This window comes from Lithobates pipiens, unplaced genomic scaffold (genome assembly GCF_037356315.1).
Source record: "Lithobates pipiens isolate NorthernLeopardFrog02 unplaced genomic scaffold, aLitPip1_a1.2 Scaffold_18, whole genome shotgun sequence".
Taxonomy (NCBI): Eukaryota; Metazoa; Chordata; class Amphibia; order Anura; family Ranidae; genus Lithobates; species Lithobates pipiens.
In genome coordinates, this window is record NW_027507758.1 from 622,995,286 (window position 1) to 623,012,843 (window position 17,558).

The 17,558-nt window shown below is 43.2% G+C and overlaps 1 protein-coding gene across 1 annotated transcript in view; it reads right to left on the reverse strand.

Moving 5' to 3' along the window:
* Positions 1-355: 355 nt before the first annotated feature.
* The window catches only part of LOC143986861 (uncharacterized), an 83,222-nt gene continuing 66,019 nt past the window's right edge, over positions 356-17,558 (reverse strand). Inside the window, exons 9-16 of the mRNA XM_077485267.1 lie at positions 16,332-16,476; positions 15,249-15,383; positions 15,037-15,160; positions 14,823-14,920; positions 14,506-14,733; positions 7,808-8,014; positions 6,772-6,907; positions 356-2,087 (exon numbers count right to left, since the gene is read on the reverse strand). Of these exons, the coding sequence (XP_077341393.1) occupies positions 970-2,087; positions 6,772-6,907; positions 7,808-8,014; positions 14,506-14,733; positions 14,823-14,920; positions 15,037-15,160; positions 15,249-15,383; positions 16,332-16,476 (2,191 nt within the window). The 3' untranslated portion in view covers positions 356-969. The remainder of the gene's footprint in view (positions 2,088-6,771; positions 6,908-7,807; positions 8,015-14,505; positions 14,734-14,822; positions 14,921-15,036; positions 15,161-15,248; positions 15,384-16,331; positions 16,477-17,558) is intronic.

Consider the following 17,558-nt stretch of genomic DNA (forward strand, 5'->3'; position numbering starts at 1 on the left):
AGCTTATTTTAAAAATCATTTGCTCTCTCTTTTTTTTTTTCTTTTTCTCCTTTTGGATTAATAATTGATATACTGGATTTTGAACTTGTATTATTATACTTTGGGCTCAGTGTGTATGATGTCTTGTAGCATTTTGTTTGTTTGTTAAAAAAAAGTAATAAAAAAAAAAAAAAAAGAAGAATTGAAATTCGGATCGAAAGGACCACGCGTTTATTGCTGATATTCCTTCGTAATTAACGATTGTTGGAAAGTTTCAAATGTATACCTGGAGGTTACAAACATAAAGAGCGAATTTTGATTGTTGCAATTAAGTAATGTAATGTTGCACACTGGAGGATATCAATATTCACTTCCCTTTGGGTATATATTGTTTATTTTATTTGAATATGAAGAGTTACATCTGGAAAAAAAAAAGTCATATAAACCACTTTCAGCCAGCAGGTGGCACTCTAAGAAAATACAACTGCCTGTGCTTGTTGATAGCACAACTCTTGTACTGAAATTGGCCACCCTGTTGTTTAGAAATGATGATCTCCCCTTATTCTTTGTTCATAAGCAATATCGAGCCTTTGATGATTCTATAGAAGAGCAGGGGAGCTCAGAATACACTACAGGAGGAAGGCATCCAGTAGTGGACACCCCCCCCCCATTTTCCTCTTTCCTAGAAAACGATGTCAGTTCCCTTGCAAAAAATTTCTCTTATATTATGACGAATGAAAGAGCACTCGTGTTTTCTGAGGTGTATACTGTATGAAGGCCTTGCTTCTTCCCGGTATGAGATCTCTGATGGACAGCAAAATATGATTCAGAAAAGAAGACATTTCCTGCACTCAAGGCCAGAAATGTGGCTTCTCCCCTGTGTAAAATATCTGATCTTCAGAAAGTTAAGATGACTATTAAAAAAAAAAAAAAAAAAAGAAAAAAAAAAAAAGAAAGAAAAACAAACAATTCACGCACTTCAAAACAGGATTACATTTTCGCCGCTAAGTGAGCCCTCTGATGTTTATAAAGATTGGCCTTCTGTGAAAAACATTTCCAGCACTGAGGGCATGAAAACGGTTTCTCCCCTCTGTGGGATCTCTGATGTCTACCAACATCCGATTTCTGTGCAAAACATTTCCCGCACTCGGGGCAAGAATACGGCTTCTCGCCCAAGTGAGTCCTCTGGTGTTTGTTAAGGCTGGACTTCTCTGAAAAACATTTCCCGCACTCAGAGCAGGAATACGGCTTCTCCCCTCTGTGAGACCTTTGATGTCTATCAAGGTCTGACTTCTGGGCAAAAGATTTCCAGCACTCGGGGCAGGAATACGGCCTCTCCCCGGTGTGAATCCTCTGATGTCTACGAAGAGGCGACTTTTCCGAAAAACATTTCCCGCACTCAAGGCAGGAATGCGGCTTCTCCCCCGTGTGAGACTTCTGATGTGTGTTCAGATGTTTCTTCTGTAAAAAACATTTTCCGCACTCAGGGCAGGCATATGGCCTATCCCCCGTGTGAGATCTCCGATGCATGTTAAGAATGGACTTTCGTGAAAAGCCTTTCCCGCAATCAGCGCAGGAAAAAGGCCTCTCCCCGGTGTGAGATCTCAGATGTACCAGAAGGTAGGCCTTCCCTGAAAAACACTTCCCACACTCAGCGCAAGAAAATGGCTTGTCGCCTATTTGAAACCGCTCTGTGTGAAAATGGGACGTCTCTGAAAAATCTTTCCCGCACTCAGGGCAGGAATATAACCTCTCCTTTGTAAGGGAATTGTAGTGAATGGCGAGTTCTGATTTATGTGAACAATGCCCACACTCCGAACAGGTATATAGCTCTTCTGAACTTTTATGCGCATTAGGACTTAAATCAGAATTCAAATTTTCCCCATAATCAGGATTCTTCTCCCCCTTGATTCTAACACCATCCCCCATAACATATAGCCGCTCAGAGTCAGAGGGGTTCAATGGTTTAGCCACTCTGTGAAAGCCGTCATTGATAGTCGAGTTAATTGGGTAGGAGAAAAGACAATCTGGTGTGATGTCCTCATCTTCCATTTTACAAACTGGAGATAAAGTGAGACCATCCTTGGAGAGTATTTCGCTGGCTTGTCCTGAAAATATACAAAAACCAAGATCGATCAACATGGTTAGTTTACTTATAATATTACCAAAGGATGAGGAAGCTTGTAAAAAACCTCCAAGAGACACAATGCACATAGTATTTTTCACTGTTCAAATATGTGCTCCTCCATTATTTCCCATTTAAGACCTGAGACCAATCCCTTACTAATCCACCTGCTTCAGGGAAGAAGGAGCCGAGTATAAACTGTCAGCTTGTTTTGTTGTAAATGAAGGCAGCTGGACAAGATCGCTGTCATTCACAAAAACACAAGCTAACAAAACACATGCCAGCTACTACACTAGTCTCTCTCCCAGATAAAGCTGGTGGGCAGGTCTGGGCTGTTTTCCAAAAGGACAATAGTGTATGGCTTGTGTTTTCGTGAAGACAGCAATCTTCTCATTGTCCATCATTCAAAACAATGGCTATACTAGTTTCTCTGGAATAGATGACAGCTATTTAAGGCTGGAGACTGAACCAAGACACATTGACCTGCTTCAGGGAAGAGGGCACAGAGTAGTAACTGTCAGCTTGTTTTGTTGTAAATAAAAGGCAGCTGGACAAGATCTCTGTCATTCACAAAAACACAAGCTGACAAAAACACATGCCTACTACTACACTAGCCTCTCTCCTGGATATAGCTGGTGGGCAGGTCTGGGCTCAGTTTTCCAAGGGAGACTAGTGTATTAGCAGGTAGGGTTGCACCGATACCAATTTTTAAGACCGAGTACAAGTACCAATACTTTTTTTCCCCCAAGTGCTCGCCGATACTGATACTTTTCTTTTAATGTCATGTGACAGTGACACTAATATGAGGCATTGATAGGTGAAACTGATGAGGAGGCACTAATATGCAGCACTAATGGCCACTGATAAAGCATGGACTGTGTCAGTTTCTTATTTACTTTTTTACAATTTGTTTGTTTTATTTGTTTTTACACTGTTTTTTTTTGGGAGGGGGCAGTGTCAATGTTATTTTTATTTTATTTTTTATTATTTTTTTTTAACCTTTAAACATTTATTACAATTCTTTCTTTTTTATCAGCCCTGTTGTGGTGGGTGGGTGGGGGGCTTTGGTGAGATATCAGGGGTCAAACGGACCCCTGACACCTCCCTTTTTAAAAATGAAAAGTGACTGAGGACACAGATCCTCCGTCCCTTTCTTTTTTTTATCTTCTTTATTTTTATTGAATTTTCAACCACAAATATAAACAAGAAAAAGGATATATACATCTCGCTAAAACCATCATCTCGGTCAAGTCTAGCGTAAAGAAAAAGAGCTACACACACCATTCAAGTTATTGCACCCCTACCCTTTAAGCCAGCCCAATACTTCCAACCTAACCCACCCCCTCAATACACACTGCTTGCGCCGAACACTCCAGTCAAGAGATCCCTGACTGGTTAGGAGAGAAAGGGCGATGAAAGGGGCAAGAGAGGGGGGGGCGGTGGGGTACCCCCCCGGGTGGTGTGCCCAGAGGCCCGGTCAACGGGGGGGGAAAGCAGAGCAACCCGCAGCCCCCCCCGTGCCCCCACCCACGCCAGCCCCCAATCGGCTGGGTGGGAGCTAAGACCACCCCCAGGCGCCCCCCCCGGGGGTAACCCATCTCGCTCAACCAGGGGTTCCATAGCTCCCCAAATTTCTTTAAATTATTTTGCTTTATGTACGCCACTCTTTCACACCAAATTGTAGAGTCAATAGCTTTGACCCATGATTCGAATGCGGGGGGGGGGGGATTCCTGGCTTGCCAACTCATTGCTATTAGCTGCCTGGCCTGGTACAGGCACCTTAGTACTGCCGTTCTTATCGAGGGGGAATTCTACCCTCCTCCAAAATCCCTAAAAGACAGATCCTAGCTTCTGGCTTCAAAATAGTCTTAAAAGTCCTATTTATTCTACAAACTATTTCTATCCAATACCTGTACAGCTTTGGACATTTCCACACCATAGGGAGAAGGTCCCCCGGTGCCTTACATCTGGGACATTCTTTCCTGGGTATCTTACCTATCTTCCACATTTTTTGGGGGGTATAGTACACTCTATAGGTAAAAAACAGGTGGGACACCCTCTGAGAAGGAGATATTGATACCAAGCTCCCTCGTTCTAAAGTCTTATCCCATTGATCCTGGGTTATCGGCCCTATATCTCTAGCCCATCCCATCCTACTCTTATCTGGTCCCTCTCCCTTTAAGAGCTTGTCCCTAAGTTTGGTATATAATTTAGAGATCACACCTTTCTTTTGTGTGTGTTCGACCAGTCCCTGAAGCAAAGGAGTTTCAACTCTCTCTATAGTTGAGGACCCAAACTGGGCTTTGATCCCATGCCTAATTTGCAGATATTTATAAAACGCCCTGTTCGGGATACTGAATTCTCGCCTAAGATCTTCAAAGGACTTCATGAGATTCACTTCATACAGTTGCATTAACCTGTTAATTCCCTGCCTTTCCCACTTCCGAGGTCTATTCTATACCACTTAACTTGGGCAAGTTTCCGTTATACCATAAGGGGGTATAGTCAGTCATCCCCGTATATCCCATGAGTGACTTTGTTACCTGCCACACTTTCCTCAATAGGATGCTAGTAGGGCACTTATAGGCAAATGAGTTGGCCTCCAATATCTCAACCAGTAGTTTATAGGGTGTTTTCTCGATCATCATTTTATTGTTTGGGCACTCACTGCCATGAGTACCAGCCCCGGCTAAATGCTGGAGCTGGGCTGACAGAAAATATAATCTTGGATGTGGGATTGCCACTCCTCCCCTCCTAGCGGGAAGCTGCAATGTTTGCAAGCTAACCCGGGCTTGACCCTTCTTCCAGATTAATTCTCGGAATAGCGATTCCAATGTCTTGAACCATTTCTGGTTAATCCAAGTTGGAGAATTTTGTAAAATATATAGTATTTGCGGGAGCCAAATAATTTTAATTAAATTGCAGCGTCCCGCTACAGAGAGAGGAAGACAAAACCAGATGCTCGCTTTTAGTTTTAATTTCGCTAGTAATGGTACTAAGATCTCGCTGACGTAATGGTTTACGTCACTAGAGATCCAAATGCCTAGGTATTTAAGCTTAGTTACCACGTCCAGACATGGGATCATAGGAAGTGATTGGTCCCCAGATCTGGTAAGTGGCAAAAGTGCTGATTTGCTCCAGTTGATTCCCAAGCCTGATTGTTGTCCAAACTCGCCCATCATCTGTATCACGTTGTTTAGGGTAGGATTTATATCCCCGATAAAAAACAGGACATCGTCCGCAAACAGGGCAATTTTATCTTCCCCCGACCTACGTCGGAAACCCTGGATGTCCGGGCGCGATCTTGTCAGGGCAGCCAGGGGTTCCATAGCCAGGACAAACAAGTGGGGGGAGACAGGGGACATTCCTGTCTCGTCCCTCTATCCAGCTGGAAAATCCTGGAGAGTGCTGTGCCCATTCCCATTTCCCCGTCCCTTTCTAGCAACCTCAGCTGCACTGAAGATGAATGGACAGGAGATAGAGGCTCCTGTTCATTCATAAACTGAAGCAGAGGAAACACAGTTTTTGATGCTCAGTTATGAATGGGCAGTCAGGGATCACTGGCTCTGTGCATTCTGAAAAGGAAGGAGGCGGTAAACGACAGATTTACCGGCTTATTCCTCTGCTCTCAATCCTGACAGATCCAGGATGGGGGGGGGGGGGGGGCCGGAGGAGGACCTGGAGATCCGGAGGAGGACCCAGGGGACAGTCGGTGCAGTGGTGGGGGAGTTACAAGCACCGATCTCCCTGTAGTTTTTAATAAAGCAGCAGAAAATCTATACAGGGAGATCGGTGCTTGTAACTGCCCCCACCGCTGCACCGATCATCTTTAAGGCTGGCCGGGCCCCCTGCTACGCTGAAAACGCCGGATGTACTGGCCTCCTGCTGGGAGGTATCGGATCAAACATCAGAGCATTTGCAAGTACTCCTGCAAATGCTTATTATCAGTATCGGTGCAACCCTAATAGCAGGCTTGTGTTTTCGTGAAGACAGCGATTGTCTCACTATCCATCATTCAAAACAACATAAGTTGACAGCTGCTATATTTGTTTCTCTCCCTAGAATAGCTGGTGGCTATTTAACACCGGAAACTGAGCCAAGACACATTCACCTCATTCAGGGAAGAGGGAGCAGAGTACTAACTGTCAGCTTGTATTGTTGTAACTGAGACAGCTGGACAAGATCATTGTCATTCACAAAAACACACGCCAGCTACTACACTAGTCCCTCTTCCAGAAAGACTGTAGATGGTGGGCAGGTCTGGGATCAGTTTTCCAAGGGAGGCTATTGTAGTAGCTGGCTTGTGTTATTGTGGGCTTGTGTTTTTGTGAAGACAGCAATTGTCTCCATATGCCAACATTCAAATCATCATAAGTGCACAGCTGCTAGACTCGTTTTTCTCCCTTGACTAGCTGGCGGCTGGGTCTAGGCTCAGCCCTTTTACAGTTCATCTACTGTTAAAGCTGTGCAGTACAACTATAGCAGCAGAGTGCAGTTGAGGAGGCACTGGGCTGCAGAATGGATATGGAAGTGGCTGCAGTGCCGGGTGTAGCTCCCCCCATAGGAAAGCCCACAAAGTGGACCTCAGCCTAGGGTGGAGCTACAACCAGCAAAACCTTTTACTGGCCTATTAAAAAGCAGAGATAACAGAATATATTATGGCTCACCTGTGCTTATATCTGTAGGAGTGTCCTCCTCTTTGAATATCCTCGTCATCCAAACCTTTTCCATATGTTGCTGATCATCACTCACATGCGTCTCTTCTACTTCACCCTCAACTTTCATGTTAAGCAGATCTTCACCCTAACCCAACAGAATGGCAGAAAATAACAACCACAATTGCCTTATAGCCCCCATCCCAAAAGAGTCCCACAATGTAAAATGTAAATTACAATAGTGACACCCCAATGACTTGCTGACACAAACACGACGACCCACACAACAGCGATCTTCTCCTTGTGACCCATATAAACAAAAAAAGCGCCACATCAGGCAACCTTTCAAAAGGTGAAGCAGAAGCACACAACGGGACAAATAGGTTTAAGCTTCTCTCCTCCCAAGCCATGATCCTCTCATGGAGTTAATGGTAGCGTTCTATGATTAAGTCTGTTGTAAGAGGGTGAAACACATTTGAGGGGCGAGGTTTTGGAAGAGACATGTTGAAGCTTAATTATCATACACTTGATCAGGCAGTTTCCCGGTGTGCGCTTCCTTTTCTCCTTCTGACAAGTGATCTTCTCCTGTTGTTGCTTCATAGCAAATGAGTTACACCCATCATTGGTTGCTAGGATGCTGGAAAGTGCATGCAACATAACAGCCAATAAGGATAGGCGACTGTCTTATCAACCAAAGACTCTGTGCAATCCACACAGTGTCATTGGTTCCTACGATGTGGGTGGCTGGTTTGCAGGGCATCATTGTGCTAGAATGCCGGTGGCTGCCAGAATCCTTGCATCCATGGCCCTGAGAGGGAAGTGAACGTTTAGTGGCAATAGAATGCCACCAAATTAATTACTTTGGGCTTCAGCAGTTGGAGGTTTGGCTGGCCGGCGAACTGGCCAAATTTGAAAGTTGCAAGTAGCTTGGGTTTGTGTCAAACTTGTGGTCAACCTAACTCAAAGCTCATACCTAGTAGAGTCAACACAGTCTCCACATGTCAGAGTGTTCAATTATTTTATGTTTCAGACACTCAACTCCACCCACCTGATGATGGTGAGGGATGGTGTGACCTTCCTGTGTGGAATCCCGGGAATACAGAGGACGGGGACATCTCTCTGGTGGGTTCCTGGTATTAGGTGGCTTCATCATATCCTTGTGTCCTTCTGAAAACTCCTCCAACACACCATACTTTTCATCATGCTCTTTATATTCTTCTTTAATACCAACATGAGTATCCCCAATGTTTCCTTTCTGGATAATAAAAAAAAAAAAAAAAAAAAAAAAATTATAAAAATGCCTATGTGTAATGGAAATTTGTAGGTTCTGTATATAATTGTGAGTGAAAGTATTCTCGCGCCTACCAATGTGTCCTAAAACTAGTGAGGTTGCAGCAAAACACCGGCAGGGGTATAAACCCTCCCCAGATTAAGTGATAGTAGTTAAGAAATGGTGTTGCGCTCCGACTAAATAAATCTAATTAAATTAACATGTACTCAAGTGACAACCAAAACAGAAATAGAATAAAGTGTGAAACTGTATGTTTAAATACGCTCAGACAATGTGCATAAATACTAAAGTGCAATACACCAGGTCACATTGTGCGCTTGACCAAGAAAACTTGATATGAGAAATCCTCTATAGATGACAGTGAGATAATATTAAGTATATCCAAATATATAGATGATATGACACAAAAAAAAAAAAAAACAACGCTTGTTGTCCAATAATGTAGGTTCAGTAGGTGATGTGATCCTGGACTCACATTCACCGTGGGCACGTTGTAACATGCAGAGAAAGTAAGGGGAACACTCCAATAGTGAAGTACGTATTCACAATTTATTGGGTATAAAACGAAGATAAGGTACTCACATTTAAAACAGTAAAAAAAAAAAAAGCACAACTAAACGAACGCGTGTCACGTTCGCGCTTCCGGACGTCACTTCCGGTGTCCTTACTGGCCAATTGTGTTCCTACGCGTATCGTCAAATGACTTCATCAGGGAATAACAACTGGGGTAAGGACGAACGTATAAATAGTGTCAGTAATTAGCAGCCATTTTTGTGAAGTCCATTGTGGCCACATCTACGGCCATTTTCTCGTGGGCTAATATATATAGAGTAATGGTCTACGGACGTGACAGTGACAGGAAATGTGCAAGCCTCACTTACGATCATTTTGTGGGGGCATTTTTTATTGTGGATGATCATTAACTGTTTTAGCCCGCTGGGAAATACCCAGGAAACATTATTCTTATTGGCGCAGCCCCGAAGGTAATAACAGAGCAACCCGTCTCATTAGCGCGCCTGCGCAATAACGTTCGTTTCTAAAATTACATCTAGCATAAAACAAAAAAAAAAAAGAAAAGTATGGACAGTACTGGACGATTATATTAAAATTGAAAGTGATTAAATAAAATCAGAATAAAAGCTGCACTAGTAAAACCATAGTCATAAAATTATTATGTGTAAGAGATATCAATAGGGTATTTATATAAAATCTTAGGGTGTGTGGTATAACATGGCCAATAATTAGGAATCAACTATTGGCGATATAAATTATCAACAGGTCCATCTAAAAAGCAGTGATGTCTAGGAGGGAGACAATGATCTAAAAAACGCTTACGACTATTTACTGGACCACTACCAATGTATAGACTAAGTGATGTGGGAAAAAATTTAAAAGTTATAGCTAAAATTGTGTGTATATGAGATCAGCAATATATTGGACTAGGATGTAAGAATTCCATGATAACGGCCATCGTAGATGGTCCTAACGGGAGTCATAATCGATCTCCAAGAATAACACTAAAAACAGAGACTGATTAAAAAAAGGGGAATAGAATATATATAAAAATAGAATAGGATAAGATAGAATATGTAAAAATATATCAGAATCACTCTCAATTTAGGAGAGGACACCGGAAAAGAGATCCAAAATTCACATAATAGCAATTTTAAAAAACATCCTAACAAAAGAAGCTTATAAATAATGTAGTCAGAAATCACTAATAAAACAATTAAGGTCAAAATCAATATTGAGTCCCTGGGGCGCAAAAGTGTCTAAAGTGAAAATCCATCTAGACTCTGCTTGACTTAGTGTTCTGACCTTATGGCTACCTCTCCAGTGTCTTTTGTAGGGTTCGATACCCCAAAACATAAGCTGGGTAGGGTCCTTGTTGTGGTGTATGCAAAAGTGCCTAGAGACGCTGTGCTTGTCGAAGCCATTAATGATGTTTTTAACATGCTCTTTTATTCGTACCCTTAGAGGTCTTTTGGTGCGGCCTACGTATTGCAAGCCACAACTGCATTGCAACACGTACACCGCTCCCTCGGTATTACAGCATATGAAATCTTTTATTTCGTACGTATTCCCAGTGCTTGTGGACGTAAAATTAAATTTCTTTTCAGCTGGGCGTTTTGTTTTTAAACATGCAAAGCACCGTTTACATGGGAAGAACCCTTTACCAGTGAAGAAAGTCAGGCCTGTGGGTGGGGGGTCGGGGACATTCTTGACTATCTTGTCCCTTAAGGTCAATGCCTTTTTGTACACAAATTTAGGGTATTCAGGCAACAATTCCTGTAAGTGTACATTAAGCGTAGGATGTGCCAGTGTTTTCTGATAATCTTTTCAAATTTCTTGTGTTGAGCGTTGTAGTTTAGTATGAGCGGTATCCCATCCATCCCTCGTGCCGGGGTGGTTTTATCTCTAATTAGAGTGGTCCGATCCATATTTTCAACTTCTGTAATTTTCTTTCTAATGTCTTCATTGTCATATCCCTTATTTATGAACCTCTGGCCTATCTTTTCAGCCTGCAGGCGGTAGTCCTTAGTGTTTGTACAGTTTCTGCGTAGTCTTATCAGTTGACCCTTTGGAATATTACACAGCCAGTTAGTGTGATGGCAGCTACCTCTTGGCAAGTAACTATTCCTATCGACATTTTTGAAATGGGTCTTTGTATATAATTTGTTATTATTTTGTGTCACTTCTAGATCTAGGAAAGATATTGATCCGGTACTCACTTCCCAGGATAGTTTAATGTTTCTGTTATTGATATTTAGTCCTTCCAAGAATCTAACTAGGCTGGTTGTTTCACCTCTCCAGAGTATCAAAATATCGTCTATATACCTTTTATATATAGCCAGTTCTCTGGGTCTGTTAGTGTATACCGCTTCTTCTTCCCATTGGGCCATGAATAAACATGCCACACTGGGAGCAAACTTGGCTCCCATCGCCGCTCCAGTTCTTTGATGGAAGTACTCACGGTTATACCAAAAATAACTGTTTTTAAGGCAAAAGTCCAGACATTTGACCAAATATTTACGCTGGGAGCACGACAACGTGCTGTACTTTCTTAAGCCCCATTTTACAGCCTCACAGGCTTGATAGTGTTGAATCACCGTGTACAATGAAGAGACATCAACTGATGCCATAATCCAGGGTCCTTCCTCTTCAGGTAGTTCTTCTAATATTTGCAATACCTGCTTCGTGTCTCTCAGATAGGCTTCGGTTTTTGTGACCACAGGTTGTAAAAATGTATCTATATATTCCCCCATTCTAGAGGTGAGGGAGTCAATCCCATTCACTATGGGCCTAAACGGGGGATCTGTTTTATCCTTGTGTATTTTTGGTAAGGCGTAAATAATCGGAGTCCTGCATGCCTCTGGAATCAGGTATTTGGCTTCTTTTTTACTCAGGATATCCTTTTTAAGCCCAAGGTGAACTACCTGCTCAAGTTCTTTCCTACATTTAAACATGGGATTCTTGGTTAGTTTTGTATATGTAGTGTTATCTCCTAGTAGCTTCTTCATATTATCGCAGTACTGTACTTTTGAGAGGATGACAATTCCTCCGCCCTTGTCGGCGGGTCGGATAACGATGTCTTTCCGCTTTGATAGTTTCTTAATCCCGCTTTCATTGAACTTGGGATCCTCACGCTTCTTGATTTTTAGGTCCTTGAGATCTTGTAGCACTACCTTTTTGAATACTTCAACATGCTTAATATTGGAGACCGTTGGGTTGAACACCAATCTATTCCTTAATTCACTATGTGTCACATCCTGATCTGCCACCTGGATGCCATGGATGCCAATAAGAATAATGTTTCCTGGGTATTTCCCAGCGGGCTAAAACAGTTAATGATCATCCACAATAAAAAATGCCCCCACAAAATGATCGTAAGTGAGGCTTGCACATTTCCTGTCACTGCCACGTCCGTAGACCATTACTCTATATATATTAGCCCACGAGAAAATGGCCGTAGATGTGGCCACAATGGACTTCACAAAAATGGCTGCTAATTACTGACACTATTTATACATTCGTCCTTACCCCAGTTGTTATTCCCTGATGAAGTCATTTGACGATACGCGTAGGAACACAATTGGCCAGTAAGGACACCGGAAGTGACGTCCGGAAGCGCGAACGTGACACGCGTTCGTTTAGTTGTGCTTTTTTTTTTTTTACTGTTTTAAATGTGAGTACCTTATCTTCGTTTTATACCCAATAAATTGTGAATACGTACTTCACTATTGGAGTGTTCCCCTTACTTTCTCTGCATGTTACAACGTGCCCATGGTGAATGAGAGTCCAGGATCACATCACCTACTGAACCTACATTATTGGACAACAAGCGTTATTTTGGAAATGCTGTTTACCTTACAGCAGTAAGGTAAGGTAATTACTGCACCTAGTGTGAGGATATTATACGCATAGGAGCACTGGTGGAATCCACCCCCTGCTTTTGGAGCACGCAGGATACTGCTTTGTTGATCACCAAATGGACGCATTTTATCACTAAATGGATATGCTTTCTATATAACTATAGTTCACCTCATTTTTGTTTTTGGAATTTTTGCTCAAACACACATTTCACTGCTTATGGACTATTAGTATTTTGTTCATACACGTGACACACTACACATGGACTATTAGTATTTTGTGTATTCTTTGATTTGTTTTGCACTTTTATAACGACACTCAGTTTTTTTTTTTTTTTTTTTTTTGTGTCATATCATCTATATATTTGGATATACTTAATATTATCTCACTGTCATCTATAGAGGATTTCTCATATCAAGTTTTCTTGGTCAAGCGCACAATTTGACCTGGTGTATTGCACTTTAGTATTTATGCACATTGTCTGAGCGTATTTAAACATACAGTTTCACACTTTATTCTATTTCTGTTTTGGTTGTCACTTGAGTACATGTTAATTTAATTAGATTTATTTAGTCGGAGCGCAACACCATTTCTTAACTACTGTATATAATTGTATTCTATTTTATATGTATTGCACGATCCCCTCACTGTGCACACGGCACTAATAATGTTTTCAGTACATGTTTTGCATTCTTTCGAGTCCTGATTAGAATTAGCCTGCCTATGCAACGCCCCTTGTTACCATAAACGTACAATTGTAATATTAATGTGATACCTATGTAATCATGTGTATAAAAACCTTCAAATGCGTCATAATAAAAGGAGAACGGTTACCGTATATACTCGAGTATAGGTCGACTCGAATATAAGCCGAGGCCCCTAATTTACCACAAAAAAAACTGGGAAAACGTATTGACTCGTGTATAAGCCGAAGATGAGACATGCAGCAGCTACTGTTACAGCTTAAAAGAGTGGAAAAGAGGGTCAACAATGCCCATCTGCAGCTGCATACCTCCCTGTGTACCTCCCTGTGTCCATTGCAGCCTACCTGTGTCCTGTGCATGCCTCCGTGTGCCAATCTGCAGCCTCTGTGTCCTTCTGCAGCTCCGTGTGCCATTTTGCACCGATCAGCATGTCATAAAAACATACGGTGGCCATTCCAGGATTCAAAAGCCGCACCTCTCCTCCTCGTCTGTGACAGACGGCGGCCATTCCACTGTTCAAAAGCCACGCCTCCCTGTCTTTGATAGGCGGAACACTCAATTTCCCAGCAGTCAGTGTTCCGCCTATCACGGACATCCGCTCATCCTCATACTATGGACGAGGATGAGAGGATGTCCGTGATAGGCGGAACACTGACTGCTGGGAAATTGAGTGTTCCGCCTATCAAAGACAGGGAGGTGTGGCTTTTGAACAGCGGAATGGCCGCCGTCTGTCTGCACGACACGCTGATCAGGTAGGCAGACGGCGGTGACTCGAGTATAAGCCGAGGGGGGCACTTTCAGCCTAAAAAAAGGGGCTGAAAATCTCGGCTTATACTCGAGTATATACAGTATTTGGAAAGATGCTGAGCGTATCTTTTGTGTCTGTTCCCTACTGCAGTAGTTATTAATTTGGAACCACTAATCAATATGAGGATAGGAGTTGCCTATCATCAAAATATCCATTTCAGGTGGCGAAGCCAGCCAGGAGGGGTTATCAGGTGACCCTGAGTATCCGAAACGAGGAGCTTGAGACGACCCGGGAATTTCTGATAATCAGCCGGCTGAGGTAAGCCTTTTGCTTACATTTGAGTGAGTTATCAGACTTCCTTAATCGGTAAGGCATTTTCGGGACAAAGGGTACCTATTTTACTCCCCTTAATCGAACTATATTGATTGGTGGTTATATGTTATGTTGTCACTGTCTACTCTCCATTGGAGTGTTATAGAGAAAGGGAAGAATAGTGCTGTTCACAGGTATATGTAGTACATCTGCTAGATAAAGTAGTTTAGAGGCAAAAGGGTATAGGCACACGTAGAGAAGACTGGCCAGTCATTATGGATTATTATAAAGAAAAACTAGCAAGAACTGTTATCATCTACCTGATGATGGTGGGGGATGGTGTGACCTTCCTGTGTGGAATCCCGGGAATACGGAGGATGGGCACATCTCTCTGGTGGGTTCCTCATATTAGGTGACTCCACCGTGTTGTCCATGTACAGATCTGTGTGTCCTTCTGGAAACTTTGACACTTCTACCACATCATCCTCATCACTCTCCTCTTTTATCTCTTCTTCAACATCAACTTTAGAATCTCTCAGGTCTCCACTCTAAATATAGAAAGAAAATGACCTAAATTGTAACAATGCAGATAATGTACAGATCCTAATGATACTATCAGTGATTGTTCCTCATCTACCTGATGATGGTGAGGGATGGTGTGATCTTCCTGTGTGGAATCCCGGGAATACAGCGGATGGGGACATCTCTCTGGTGGGTTCCCATTACTGGATCCATCTGTAGGAAACACACACACTGACTGAATACATTGTTTCTATGTGTTTATCAGATGATGGGGGATCTAGGTGGAGCCTCCGTACTGCTCTCTCCTTTACAATAAAGTCTCCTCTTACCCGGTGATGTGAGGGGCGGCTGATTGTCCATCATGACGTCCTTGTAGAGATCCTTGTGTCCTTCTAAATACTCCCACTCCTCCATGGAGAAATAGACAGTGACATCCTGACACCTTATAGGAACCTGACACACACAATGATACAATCACCATCCAGACACATCCCTTGTCTGTTACTGGATAATGTCCCAGAATTCCCAGAATCCTCCTCACCTCTCCTGTCAGCAGCTCCATCATCTTCTTGGTGACTTCTAGAATCTTCTTATTGCTTTTTATCTCTGGTGTCAGGAAGTGAGGTGGAGGCACTGTGATGGTCATATGATCTCCAGACTTCATAGGGGGAAAACTCTGTGTTCAAGAAAAACAGTAATATGTCCCATTCCCAGAATCCTCCTCACCTCTCCGGTTAGGTCTGTGTTTTACTAACTGCTTGGGGACTGCCACATGTACATTTACTGCGACAGGGTGGCTGCTCTGTGCCAGATCATGTACCTAGTACTTGACCCGACACTTGTGGGTCTGGGGCGCGCACCGCCCGGCGACCTGCTCCCACTGTGATTGGACACAGTGGGAGCCAATTAGCAAGTCTGGCAGATTCGATATCCACCAGGACCCAATGATCGTCTGGGGAAAAAAAAAGCAGACTGGCAGTTTTACCTATGTAAACAAGGCAGACCACTGTTCTGTCACAGGGGAAGGTACTGATCCTGTGTTTCTGCTAAGCAGGAACACGGATCTTTGTCTTCCCCCAGTTGAAGCACCTGCCCCATAGTTAGATAGCACAAATTAGGAATACATTTAACCCTTTAATTGCTCCTGATGTTAACCCCTTCCCTGCCAGTGCATATTTTTAGCGCTGATCACTGTATTAGTGTCTGCCTCAATATCGCAGTCCCGCTATAAAGTAGCTGATCGCAGATTACTAGTAAAAATATAAATAAATAAAACTATCCCATAGTTTGTACACAGTATAACTTTTGCGCAAACCAATCAATATACTCTTATTGGGATTTTTTTCTATCAAAAATATGTATCAGAATACATATTAGCCTAAATTTAAGAAGAAATTCGATTTTTTTACTGGGTATGTTTTATAGCACAAAGTAAAAAAAAAATATATATATATATATATTTTTTTTTTTTCAAAATGCTCAGTCTCTTTTTGTTTATAGTGTGCAAACGCAGTGCCGTATCAAAAAAAAATGGTCTGGTTATGAAGGGGGTAAACAAGCTTGGAGCTGAAATGGTTAATAGAGATAAGAGTGATGTCATGTGACCTCCCAGAATCCTCCTCACCTCTCCAATCAGCAGGTAGATGATCTCCAGGGTGAGGTTTAGTATCCTCTCAGTCATGTGACTCCGGTCCTCCTCCATCCCCACTGGAGTGGTCATGTGATCTATGTGCGTTTCTCTGTAGACGGATAGCGGAGAATTATCTGGACTGCATTGGTTGTACAATATTAAAAAGGGGGTTGAAGGGGTTAATAGCCAGGCTGCCCCCCCATTGGTAGATTGGGTTATGATAGCTGCATTTACAGCACAGCGCGAGTATTTAAAGGCAATTTTGGAGATTAGTTGTGTGCATTTTAAAGCATTTTTCACGCATATTCAGGTGCATTTAGGGTTGACCATTTCCGTTTTAGTCAATGGAAAGCAAAAATTTGAGAAGGATCGGAATTTATTTTTATTTAAAGCGGAGCTCCACCCGAATCACAACTCATATACCCTTAACATTGTTATATGCTCTAATTTCATTATAGCACCTTTACCTTGCTGCTACATTCTTCTGTCTTTTTTTCTTTATTTCATGGTGCTGGAAGCTGCGGACATGGGAGGTGCGGCTGCGGATATGGGCGGGGTTTCAGCGGCCAGGTCTGAACTTCCTCTTGGCCGCACTGTCTCCTGGGATCCTTTTTTTCAAGTTCCCAGGAGTCTGTGCGGTGCCCAGGTGCGAGTTATCGCGCGATTTATAAAAAGGAAGTGACGTCCTGGCATCATGTGATGGCAACCTGAGTTGTTGTCGGCGCTTGGATTAGTTTTAACTGCGCATGCGCGAGATCGGCGCTTGAACGGGCGGTGCATGCTGGGACATCAGCAGCACCGTGTCCCCGAAGAGAATGCCTGTGGGCTATCACAGCCGCTGTTGCCCCCCAAGGGAGACTTCCCAGACACAGGCCGCTGTTGTCCCCCAAGGGAGACTTCCCAGACACAGGCCGCTGTTGTCCCCCAAGGGAGACTTCCCAGACACAGGCCGCTGTTGCCCCCCAAGGGAGACTTCCCAGACACAGGCCGCTGTTGCCCCCCAAGGGAGACTTCCCAGACACAGGCCGCTGTTGCCCCCCAAGGGAGACTTCCCAGACACAGGCCGCTGTTGCCCCCCAAGGGAGACTTCCCAGACACAGGCCGCTGTTGCCCCCCAAGGGAGACTTCCCAGACACAGGCCGCTGTTCCCCCCCCCAAGGGAGACTTCCCAGACACAGGCCGCTGTTCCCCCCCCCCCCAAGGGAGACTTCCCAGACACAG